Source organism: Lissotriton helveticus, chromosome 10 (assembly GCF_964261635.1).
Source record: "Lissotriton helveticus chromosome 10, aLisHel1.1, whole genome shotgun sequence".
NCBI lineage: Eukaryota > Metazoa > Chordata > Amphibia > Caudata > Salamandridae > Lissotriton > Lissotriton helveticus.
Genome location: NC_136071.1, coordinates 349,883,026 through 349,895,767, shown reverse-complemented (window position 1 = coordinate 349,895,767; position 12,742 = coordinate 349,883,026). Strand labels below are relative to the sequence as shown.

At 45.3% G+C, this 12,742-nt stretch overlaps 1 protein-coding gene across 1 annotated transcript in view; it reads left to right on the top strand.

Moving 5' to 3' along the window:
- Positions 1–12,742, top strand: part of LOC144783810 (unconventional myosin-Ig-like) — a 1,420,229-nt gene that overhangs the window by 572,578 nt on the left and 834,909 nt on the right. The window contains exon 11 of the mRNA XM_078662555.1: positions 5,736–5,906. Coding sequence (XP_078518681.1) covers positions 5,736–5,906 — 171 coding nt within the window. The remainder of the gene's footprint in view (positions 1–5,735; positions 5,907–12,742) is intronic.

The window sequence follows — 12,742 nt, the reverse complement described above, 5'->3', positions numbered from 1 at the left end:
ACTAGTTAAACACCCAAATATAGCATAAATCTACAGAAAGTTGTTCAGTCAACCTTTGCAAAGGACTTTCAACTGCCCGGCAGCATGTGTCGCTGCGTTTTTACTAACTTTTGAACCGTTTGAGCTAGAAACAATTTTTTTCTTAAACTCTGCAGATTATGCGGCATATGTTGGATTATGCAACAAATGCAGCAAATATACAATTATGCAAGAATCGCCACACAATTGCATAATTCCAGTGGCCCTGCCTATCAGTCACATGGATGTAAACTTTCTGCTGTTTGGCTATCTATACCATTGGGCGGAAGAAAATGTTAAGGGACCCAAAAATTATTTTTAAAGATACATCCCTGATTTGCATGAGAAATCTGTAATGTTGCGGCAATGCGGGCAAGTGCCCAGAACGAGTTGCTCTAACCCTCAATGAGTAAGACTCGGAAGGGATGTATGATCATTTCTACTCATGGATAGATCTTACATATGCCTGCTCGTTGCACCTCCTCCCTGCTCTGGACTACAGTGGTGACTACACATGTACTCAGCCCCTCTCCTCTTAGCATCCACGCTTCCTAGCCCATCTGGATATCCCCCTCTGTACTGACTTATGTCTAACACTTCATTTCCATTCGTTTTCTGTTTGTGCTATCTTTCTTGATAAATGCAACTTATTAAATCAAAAATCATCCATTGATGTCCACCATTTTATGTCAGAGCGGTGTCTACGTTAAAATACACTCTTTTATTCAAATGTGACTATTCTTTCTGCTTAGTAAATTACTTAACAGCAACTGTTCTAGGCAGTCCATCACTATAATCCAATAATTATTTGAAAAGTCTTTGCCTCAATCTTGTTATTGTGTCAGAGCGCGCTATAAAGTCCTAGGTCTCCTGGCGCTTCTGACTAAATGACGTACAATGAGATGCACAGGAGTTCACTTAGAAGAGAGTGCCAAAGGACAGGTGCAGGAAAATGAAGCGCGCGTCTTGTACTACTGAGCCATGGGATGCAGAGGAACTTCAGACTAGAACAGAGAGTGCGATTTGGAGTTGAACAGTGGCTGGAGCACCATGTGAAATGCATAGTGGCATGGGCGTCCGCAGGGGGCAGGCCAGGCTTTAGCGCTGGTGGCACCCAGTGCCCCAATGACCACCTCCACCACGTATTCTCTCACTAGCACCCTTTAACAGTGACCAAGTCTCCATAACCACTCTCTCTCAGATGCATGGAATTCGTTAAATAGTGCTACTCATACCATTAAAGTATGTCAGAGCACTTTGCATCACACATACATTACACAGACCATCAATTATACTGTGTAAATCAGTGTATAGGAAATGTTACATAAGCCAAAGGACTAAGGCCCACATGCATCAACAATGCCATTTGCGATTCCTTATTAGCGAAAAATAAGAAATCGCTAATAAGGAATCGCAAATGGCTATGCATGAAGAAATCGCTAAATAAATTGCGATTTCTTAAAATTCCTTAATTGCGACTCGCAAATTGCGAATCGCAAATAAGGAATCCCTCCCCATTCATTCCTATGGGCCTAGAGGCCCATAGGAATGAATGGGAAGACATTCTCAATTTGCGATTCTTAATTAGAGAATCGCAAATTGAGAATGCAATTTCAAGGGTGCCAGGGTGTCAACAGGAGACCCTGCTACACCCCCTGAAATTGATCCATGCACATATGTTGCGCACACACATGCCCTAAGGGCATGTGTGTGTGCGTAACATGAAACTTTGAAAAATGCACAAATGTGCATTTTTGAAAGTTTTCGCAAATTACCATGAAGTTCAACCTTCATGGTAATTTGCTACCCCAAATTGCGAATTCGCTATTTTTAAAACTTTCATGCATTTCATTTAAGAAATCGCAAATTGCGATTCCTTAAATGTAATCGCAATTTAAGAAATCGCAAAAAATAGCGATTTCTTAAATTATGCGTTGATGCATCCCAAAAAGTGATTTTGGAATCGCAAACGGACGATTTTTGCGATTCGCACCATTTGCGATCCCAAAATCACTTGATGCATGTGCCCCTAAAAGTGTAGGAGTCACATGTCATCCATAGTGGTAGGCAGTATAGTTTAGGAGTGCTTGGTGTGGAGAAGCACAAACTCAGAGTCGAAAAAGAAACAGCATAGTTGGGAGTTTTCTTTAATAATAAGAATCCATTTCTACCCAAATTAATCCTTGTTGCAACATTAATCTATGTTCGATACTTAGCAGAGTGTATGCACTTCTATGATGAAAGTTAATACCTCACTATTCTCATTAGGGGCCTCATTTATGAAGGTCTTGCGCCACTGGTACACTTTTCCCCATTTTAAAAGTGACGCACCGGCGGCGCAAGACCTTCATAAATAAGGCCCTAGGATTTTAAGTTATAAATTGCAAGTAACAAAAGGATGTCTCTTTTAAAAGCAGTAACCTGCTGATCTATTTACATTAAATGCACTTTGTAATCTACTTGGTACACGTTCTTTGCAGTAGGCATATTAACCCTCTGTACTACCTTCACATAATTCGAAAACCTCAACTACACAAAACTCTGATCTCTGGCCAGGAAGAACGTTAATCACAGGAGTTACTTTACATGTTTGTGAGGCCCCGTAATCGCAGGAGGAAAGGAACGCGCAGCAGGTGCTTTTAAAATCATAATTCAGTTGTAAACACGGCGCCCCCAGGAAGGCAGCACCCGGTGTGATGGCACCGGTCAGAGCAGGCCCTGGCAGGGGGCAAGGAGGGGCGTTCCAGGGGGGGGCAAGCGCCCCTCCTTGCCCCCCCCCTGCGGACGCCCATGTATATGATAGGATGACCAGATTTTCACTGGGTACTGTGTTTCCAGGAAAATGAAAGCGGTCTAGAAGCTGACAGATGGATCGTCAGCTGTATCAAGACCCGTTATGCTCTTACTAAGATGGAACAGTCTGGCAGAATCGAAGCTCATTCGACCAGAGCCAAGTCATCTTCTTCTGCTCTTGCCAGAGTTGTTCCAATCACAGAAATTTGCAAGGTAGCTACATTACACAAAGTGCTAGGCATTACTGCCTGGAATTTGAAATGTGTAAGAATGACGACTGTGCTAGATCCGTCATGCAAGACTTCCTCATTTACTGATCCATCCGTTGTACTATGAGAAACTGTGCTGCTTGTGAATCTGTTCAACGGGTGAGGAGCAGGCAGGTATAAGTATCTATTAGTAGAAAAAGCTATATAACTTTAGTAGCAAACTTTGTGGTGGATACTCTCTATCTGCTTGCAGATTCCTTCACTAATTCCACCATCCTCCCCATCTGATTGAAGTTCAAGAGGGAAAGATTTAATAAGATCCCAATCTGAGTTTGTTACTCCACTACCTCTTTTCAATGTCACTCCATCTAGTGGCCTCGAAGGTTTTGAAAAAATGGAAGGAAACTGACAGTGCACCTGGTTGAGTGGTATTTGGTTTCGGTAACATCATCAGACATCACTTCTGGCGTCAATATGAAGCGAACGCTCCCTACTGGTGTGTCGAGATTTTTTTAAGTTTCTATATCCATTGTGGCATCTGGAATTGTTCTCAGGTGATGAATCTGCAGGTAAATAGATTATCCACCAAAAAGATCTTTACCAAAGATAAGTAACCTTTGTTTCTTTATGCTATTGCGTTGCAAAACTCAGGGATACTGTGTCTTTGTCGTGTTTTAATGCCCACTACATGTTATGTCCTTGTTTCCTATTATGGCTGATGTGTTTTTTACCCTGTGACTGAATATTTATTTAGTACCTTGCCTTTCATCAACTTGTTGCCCTCCTATTACTTGGAACTAGTTATGTGGCTTTGGGAGAGGACCACCCCTATCATTCTTCTTTGAGTAAAATAATTCTGAGAAAGAAAGCGGTAAGACCTGCTATTGACAGAGGTGCTCCCATACTCTGGGTGTTGAATCCAAAATGGCAGTTGTTTGACTTACAGGGCTCCCTGGCTCTCACAGACCTCTGTGAGAAGTGGTGCGGCTCAGTGCTGGTGCCCTCATTGTACTTTAATATTGTAATAAACCTTTACGGTTTTACAACATTTCTGAATTCCAGCTCCTTTTTTGATTCGGTCCTTTCTTACTAACTGTATTTTGAAATGCTGTTTTAAATCTTATCTCTGGGGCACATTATCTCATAGACTTTGAGGTTAACACTGTCCCCGATCCCCTTTGTTTGGTCGCGCCCTTGCTATGCCGGCTTTCTAGCAAACACTGCATCCACAGTAGCTTTGATAGCCCTGCCTGTCCAACGGCTGCTTTGGATCTTTCCTGGATGTTAGTGTTGCATGGAGGTATAGCATGATTTTCACTTTGCTGCATTTCAGAAGTGTTTAAGCAATACTATATTGGAGCAAAGAGCATTGAAGGGATATTCTTCCCTTTGGCATGAACAAGAAAGATACGAACGCTGGAAAATCAGTTACAGGTAAGTAACTTTTTTTTCCAAGCCCAAGAAGCCTTAACTTTGACCGCATCAATGCCCAAAGAATACAAATGGAGTTGGATCAAATTTTTTGCTGAATGGAGCCCTGATTTCTAGTATTTCCATGGCATTAGATACTGTTAAAGGTAGATAAAAAAGGTGGATGTGGTGAAGCCTCTATTTAAAAATAACTTGCAGACGTGTACCCTCTGCAAGGTAGGGCCTCACCTAGTCACAAACGTTTTGACCGCCATCAACTGAGCACCCATAAAGTAGTGGGTCAGATTTAAGGACTTTCTTCTCAGTAACTAGGTGAATCTACAAGGTGCCTCCTTCTGTGGCTGGAAGTAGGGGAAGCAAGTATCTAACTTTGCAACATAAAATAGTTTCATTTGATACATATAGTTGTCTGCCTTTATTCACCGTGTGGAGTTTCTGTGATTTTGCACTGTTTGTTTTCAGCCTTGTGTATATTTAGGATAAGTAATTATATTTATAAATAGAAACCCAATGTACTAATTGACCATCTTCAGTGAAAATATTTTTTAATTCTCTTACGTTCTGCCCATGTTTTCTTCCACTGCTCTATCCATGTACCTTAACAGGCTATCCATTCATTTACCGTCTTGCTCCCATCTCAGATTTCATCTGCCCCTTATAAGAAAGAGCTGTGAGGGTTAAAATGACACAGTTATGATAAAACATCTTTGATGCAAGACAAAAGTATGACAAGAATTTTGATTATCAGCTATCGAAAGCCAGTTGGCTGATCATAGTTCAAGAGCTGCTGAAGGGTACTTGTTTGTGGCAGAAAATAGCCTCTTGTAATCAGTGGCATCAACCAAGGTTTCATTCCAGTCAAGAGACTTTAGTTATTTTTTCAGGTATTAAGAACTCTTCAAGCCAGGGCTTGGGTCTTTAGACTTTCAATGCTAATTTAATGCAGGCTAGCTTTAGTGGTTTCAACACTTAGTAAGCTAGATGGGACCTGTTTGATAAGTGATAATGACATTACTTCTAGTTGTAGTTTTGATACCCATTAACAGTTCTGACTAAATACAGGTGGTAGAGGGTAGCCTTAAGTATATGGGGACTTGAAGGGTTTTATCTGCAAAAGGAATGGTACAGATTAGATGAGGTCTCTCCTACCTGTTCTTAATATAACAGTCTTTAACAGACCCATATAGCAGTTCGATGTTGTGCCCTTTCTGGAAACGTAAACAGAATATACTTAGCTTTACTGTTTCATGAGTCTCTGATCTACTCTCCTTGTGCTTTCCTCAGATTGAGTACTTTGACAACCAGATCATCGTGGACTTGGTGGAGCAGCAACACCGGGGGATCATCTCTATCCTGGATGAGGCCTGTTTGACGGTCGGGGTGATCACAGATGCCATGTTCCTGGAATCCATGAACATCAAGCTTTGCAAGCATCCCCACTACACCAGCAGAAAGGTGAGGCTCCTGAGGAATACTCAACCCTGTGATCATTCACCTGCTGAGGGGTACCATAGCACCTGGGACCTTGGGGACTTGCTGCCATTAGGGCAGCCCCACGAGGCCTTGGCTTTGCAACTGCAATTTGGTGGGTAGAAGAAGGAGGAGCTCTCTTCTGGAGGACCCTGAAGCAACGGGGAAAGCTCAACTTTTGGGAACCCAAGGGTTAGAGGGTATGGCACAAGGCCAGGTCCAATTTTCCATCATGTAGATTCCCATGGGCCATCAGTGTCTCCCCTCATCTTCAGGAGGTGGAAACGAATCTAGATAAAGGCTTCTTTTGTTGGCAGTAAGTAAGGAATGCTCTCTTCTTCACCACTGGGTCCGGGTGAGTAGTGCACTATATAAATGCTTTGATTGATTGATTGATTGACTGTTAAAGATGCCAACCCTGGTGGGAGAGGTATGATAGGTAGGACTTCTGCTAACTAGACATGGGGTTTGGCCCTTTTGAAGACTTGACCCTCACCTAGGTACTTGCTACATTCAAGTTTGGGACTCGAAGCACACCTGATACTAGGTAGACTATGTAGGAGAAAGCCCAGACATATTACCCATAGAGGCAGATGTTTCTGAAGGGGGACACCAGGGAAGCACTTTGTCTACTCTTTCCTTAAACCTATTTTATAATGTTACCATAGAGCTAACATAGATTTCCCCTCAACACCTCCAGCGGTCTACATTATTGACCTCTTGTGCAGAATAGATTCAGTGGAGCCACCTAACAAGTCAAAAGAGCTTGGATACAACAGATATAAACAGAAATCAAATCTCACGCTTTTAGGACATGAAGCACTTATTTCTCATCATAACTAGTTTTATAGTTAGCTTGGCAGACCGCCAACAGCGGCTTATCTTCATAGAGCTCCTGCTCAAGCAGGATGAAATACCAAATCGTTTCTCCTCTGGAAAACCGGGATACCCAAAGGTATTTGAACATTAAAGTCAGACATTTGATGAATATCCTGTTCTGCAGTGAATGTCACTGAATCAAGCATCAAGGATCTGGGGCAATATCCCAATTTCTCAGTCTAAAAACGACAGTGCCCAAGCAGATGAAGGCCTAATAACTATGCCCACAAATTTCATCCACAAGGACATTGCCATAACGCAACTTGGAATGTACTGTGGATGCCACTACCACCACCGTATGGCACTCCAAGGTTTACACACCTGCGCTTTTCACAACTGTTGTAATTTAAAGCTAGACTTATTAATGCTTAGACTGAGGATCCTGTTCACAGACTTTTTTGTGTTCCATATAAGAATTTTATGGCAGACTTTAGGTACTGAAACAGGTATTGTGCTGGTCATTTAAATATTTATGGAGGGTATTTACCCTCACGGTGCTGATGAATGAGACTATAAAAGAGCTGCAAGAAGGCATGGGGATCTACAGTATATACAGTAAAAAGAGGAATTCATTTTCCACATTATCATGGTCTTCTCAGAATTATGATACGGCAGAACAAGAGGAAGAAAAGTAAGATCCAGAACCCAAGGACAATTAAATCATAAATAGAATTTTCAAGCAGTGTTATCCAATCTCAGAGAGAATATGGGTCCTTCATAAGAAGGGACCCGGGTGCCACAAGTGGGGATTTCTTTCCCCAGTTTAATTGCTCTTCCTCATTTAAGCTCTCCACGTACCTGACTGTGAAGAATGCTATTCTAGTGTGAATAAAATGACCAGCATAGTTTCCATCCTGGAGCATAAACTAAAGTCTGCTGAGAAGTAGGGTCAGTGTTTCCACAGACTGTGAAGGTACATTTCATGTTGCATATTTGGAGGGGTGTCTTGTCACAAGAGTGGAGGATGCATTCACGTTAAACTACATTGATAAGAAGATTGGCAAAGTGTTTCATAAATCCTAGACAGGTTTGAGCCTCGCTACAGGAAGGTAGATAAGGTTCTTGTGATCCACCTCAAGGACTTACCGAAGTTATCTTTGACTCCTTGAAAAGGTCATGATTGTATAGATTTGCTGAGCAAATTCAAGTTGCATGTACTTTTTGTCTCTGATTTTGACTTTGATGGCCCAAGAGTGGTGGATAGTATGGCAAGTTATTTGCTGATGCCCAGGCTTAAAAATGGTGCTAGAGATTGGAAATTGAAAGGCATCCGGAGGAACGATGTAGTCAAGCTCCCATTCCTGGATAACATAATTCTCTATGTGGCAATTTTTCTGAGTTTAAAACAAAAGGTGTAGCTTCAGCTATCACTTTCTGTAGCAGGAAATTCCTATTGTTGCTGTTTTGGGCGAGAGATGCAGCGGGTGCTTGTGAGAAGTTGGCCTGGTATATGATGCTCACTAGTTCTAGTGATCACCTTGTACCATGCCAAGTAACCCTTATGGTGCAGGTTGTAAAGTCAACCTTATAGACAAGCTATCCTAGGGGTAGCATGGACTAAGCAGTCTTAGGCTAAACTCTGTAAAGGCATGTGAAGCAAGCTGTTTTGCCATATACAATCCCCTGAATACCAAATGAAAGGACACCACACAGATATATATTGAATATATATATAGATTTATTTCTACAAAGATACCCTATACTCTTTATGAGCACAGGAGCATATGCGTTAAAACAAAACACAGTTTAAATATACAAAAGTTGCACGAATATGGATGAGCCCTAGGGGCCACCTAAACCATATACTAAAATAGTGGTATAGGAACCACTATGGGGAAAGTGAAGAGGCCTAGGGCCTGGGGAATCGCTGGAGCTGTTCGGGACTAACAGTGATGAAGTCGGGAAAGGCCCGCGGGACTCGGGTGCAGTGCAGAAAGTGCACGCATGCACCAATGCAATGTCAATAGTGCATAAAAGTTACAAAGTTAGTTATTAAGGAACCTTCCGAGTGACCTAGAAGGATGAAACTTTAGACACAGACACTAGAGGTGTGTACCAGTGTGGGAACACCGGCGTTGCTGAGTTACCTCACCCACAGGAAGCGGGTGCATAGGGTCGAAGTAGTGTCCGGTTTCGTCACGCAGGTCGATGGTGCTTGGAGCTGAAGATGCTGCAGGCGGCTCGATGTGAAGAGTTCCGGTGGATCCACGGGTGGATCTGAAGAGGTGAAGACCTGAAAGCAGAGGGGACAATGTTCAAAGTCACTAGCCAGTGACTACCGTGGAACCAGGAAGGAACCAGGCGATGTCGGGTGCAAACAGGCGATGTCATGAAGATTGTCTCTGCAGCCACGTGGACACGAAGAGGTCAAGGATGTCCAGGCATTGGTCACGAGCTGTCCCACAAAGGCTCTCGCTGATGGCGGTGTCGGCAACTTGATTGAAGCAAACAGGCCTTGGCTAAAGCAAGCCACGCAGGAAGTGATTCAAGCTTCTCACTCGGACCAGCAAGGTCAGAGCGGGTGCTCCTTTTTAGGGGAGCAAGGGCCAGTCTGGAGCAACCAGACCAGTGGTGTAGTTTGTCGTTTTCATTGCCAAGATGGCCGCTAGCCGCGTGGCAAGTGGCCGGGATGGCGCGTCGAGTGGCACAGTGCAAAAGGGCCCCACGCAGATCGTGGAGATGCTGGGGGGCTGATCTTCGGTGCAAGGGCTGCTCGAGGTTGGGGCTTCTCAAACCCCAAAGCACAGCGTCGAGGGTGCCTCGGGGGCTGCGCAGTCAGCTTCTCGGGGGTTTTTCTAGAGGTCCGGTCCCACGTCTCTCGGTGCCTCCACGGGTCCCTTCTTTGCGGGGACTGTGGATCGGGCGGTGAGAAGTCTGGGAGTCTGGGTCTTGTCAGGCTCTGGGCTCGGGCTCCAGCGGGAGGTGGCGGCAAAGCAGACGTCGAGTTGCTGGATGGTCCCTGTGTTCACAGGGTGGCCACTCCTAGGCCACAAGGGAGATGCTCTTCAGTCTTCTGTGCAGCAGAATGTCGAAGTCCAGTCGTCTTCTTAGTTTCAAGTTGATTCAGGATGATCTGAAGTCTCAGGACACAGCTCCCACTCTTATTCCAATTCTGGGGGGCCGGATCACCTACTAGGTCCCTCCTCTGGGTGGGACCAGGAAGGGGAGTGGTTACACCCCCTTTCCTTTGTCCAGTTTCGCGCCAGGACTGGGGCTGGAAGGCCCCAGCATCGGTTTGAACTGGCCTATGCACAGGGACACCTTGTGTGCCCCAGGCATGTCTGATTCTATTCAGCCCTGTCCTACCCAATACACAAAATCCTGTCTGGGGTGGTGCTAGCACCTCCCAAGGCAGGTAACCCTTTGTCCAAGCTGCCCTCGCTGGAAGGACTCCCAGCAACAGGAGGTCAGACTTGTGTCTGTGGTGGCAGAATCTATTTTGTGATGCTGAGGCTCTGTTTAACTTTAACCGGAGTTCAGGTTAGGTACATGTCGTGTCCCTCTAGAAGGGTGGAATGCTACCCCCGTCGCCAGAACTGGTGAGTGGGTAGTATTCCAATTCGTATGACACCTTACTCGACATGTTTTGATAAAGCCAAACCCAAGATAGCATTTAACCGCGAGGATTATAATGCACTTAAGAGTATATGGTATGGCAGTATCATGAAACAGCTAAAGGACATGGTTCCGAAAGCTGCAGACAGGCTCAGCTCATGCCAGAGCACCATCTCACATATTTCCACGCACTCTGCCTCCAGGATTGATGAGGCCTTCCATAGGAGTGGCTGATAGGAACATATGTGTCCATTTTAAGTTAGATATAGGCATACTATACCTAAGTAAGGGGTGGTTACACCGACTTACCCCAGCTGAGTGATCAGCCAGTTGTGTCAAATATGGAGGCCAGGCCAGGGGTGGCATAATACATGCTGCAGCCCCTGGTAGGCCTTGGATACACCTATGCCCTGGGTACCTGGGGTACACTGTTACAGGGGCCTATAAGGTGAACCAATTCCAATTGTGTATGTACCTAAGGTACATGGAGTCCATTTTAAGGAGAGAGGAATTAGCCTGGGGCCCTGAATAGCAGGATCCCAGGCCAACTAAAGTCAACAACCAGCTAAACACCAGGCAAAAAGTTTGGGGGTAACCATAGTCAGATATCCACCTTCCTACACAACCCCCCCCCCCCCAAACGAAAGGAGATAAGGCTATCCTTGACCAGGTAAGCCTACATTGCCTAAGTGGCCATATAAGGAAGTACCAGCTCTGGCTTGGTTACCCCCTGTCTCATGGTCCACTAAGCAATCCCTCACCCTAAGGGTACCTGAGGGTCTCCACCATAGGGAATCTCTACCTGTGGTGTGTTTTGGCAAAGTTAAAGGCTGGTGTTGAGGTGGAGTACCGAAGTGAGATTCCTCTGTAGGACTCAGCTTCCTCCAATCACTTTCCACCATGTAGGCCTTTCTTTCTTTGACTGAGTTGCACTGTGCTCTCAGGGTCAACCTCTGGCTACCTAAAGCTGGAGGCTGGGTCCCCTTGGTTGGCTTACTGGAGGGACAGTTCAGGTTTGGGCCCTTTGGGGCCCAGGTTTGGCTGTGCCCAACATAATCCATCTGTGGGAGGTCCCTAACTAATTTTAAGGGGGATCCCTCAGGAGTTTTTAAAGTTTTCACCTGGCTAGGGCTGCTAGCTTCGGTGCCCCTAATCTGTTGATGTGGGTGCTTCATTTGACAGGGGGCCCTTTGGGGCTCACTGTCCTTCTTGTCCTCTGCAGCCCTGGGCTGACTAAGGCAAGGTAGAGAGGGGCAGGATACCTGCTCCAGACTGGGTCCCACCTTGGAAGGGTCCACTGACATCAGGGGCTCTGCCAGGCTAGGCCTGACTACCTCTGGGGCAGTTTCTTCACAAGGGGTAAGATCAGTTCCCTGAGGAGGCTGATCCTTTCCTAATGTCTGGTGGGAGGGAGATTTCTCTTCCTCCTCAATGCTCTCTGTTTGTGTGGAGTGATCCATCTTTTCAGGCTTCACAACACATGTATCAGTTTGAGTTTGGGCTGTGGCCATCACAGCCCCACCAACCTTTTCAGGAGGAGACTCAGTTTGGGTATGGGCTGTTACCATCACAGCCCTGCTAATATTTTCAGGAGGGAAGTTAGCTAAAGATGGGGCTGAGGTTTGCTCAGCCCTACCAACCTTTTCAGGAAGGACATCTTGGATGGGGGCTGTAGCCATCACAGCCCCACTAACCTTTCCATGGAGATTTACCATTCTAGAATGGGTTTCCTGTTCAACCTCAGCCCAGGTTGAGATTTCCAAATCATTACCAAGTAGGCAATCTACAGGCAAGTTTGCTGACACTGCCACTCTCTTTGGGCCAGTGACACCTCCCCAGCTAAGATTGACTACTGCCATGGAATGTTTGGTTTCTATTCCATCAATGTTTGTCACCTGATATGTGGCATCAGGTAAAAGTTGCCTTGAGGGGACTAGACAATTAGCCACCATGGTGATGCTAGCCCCTGTGTCTCTAAAGGCCTCAACCTTCAAGCCATTGATGAGGGGCTCCTGTCTGTACTTGCTCAAAGTGTTTGGGCAGGCAGTGAAGTTGGCAAACCCCATGCCAGTTTCATAGACAAGAGTATCTGAGGTAGGGGACCTGGTTAGGCCAGAATCCACCTGTGTTCCAAAAGTAAATCCACCCAAATTCTTGGGGGTGCTCCCACCACCTGGGGGACCACTGCTAACAGTGACAGGAGGTGTTGGAGCTTTACCTGGAGGTATATTTTCCTTATTGCAGGCCCTAGGGCAACTGGGGTCAGTTTTCCAATGGCCAGGCTTTTTACAGTTATGGCAATAAGGCTTTTTCTCTGTAGAGGAAGTGTCTTGGGACCCACCCCCATCCTTGGAGTTTTGGGGCCCTGGGGAAGTCTTCTCTTTTGA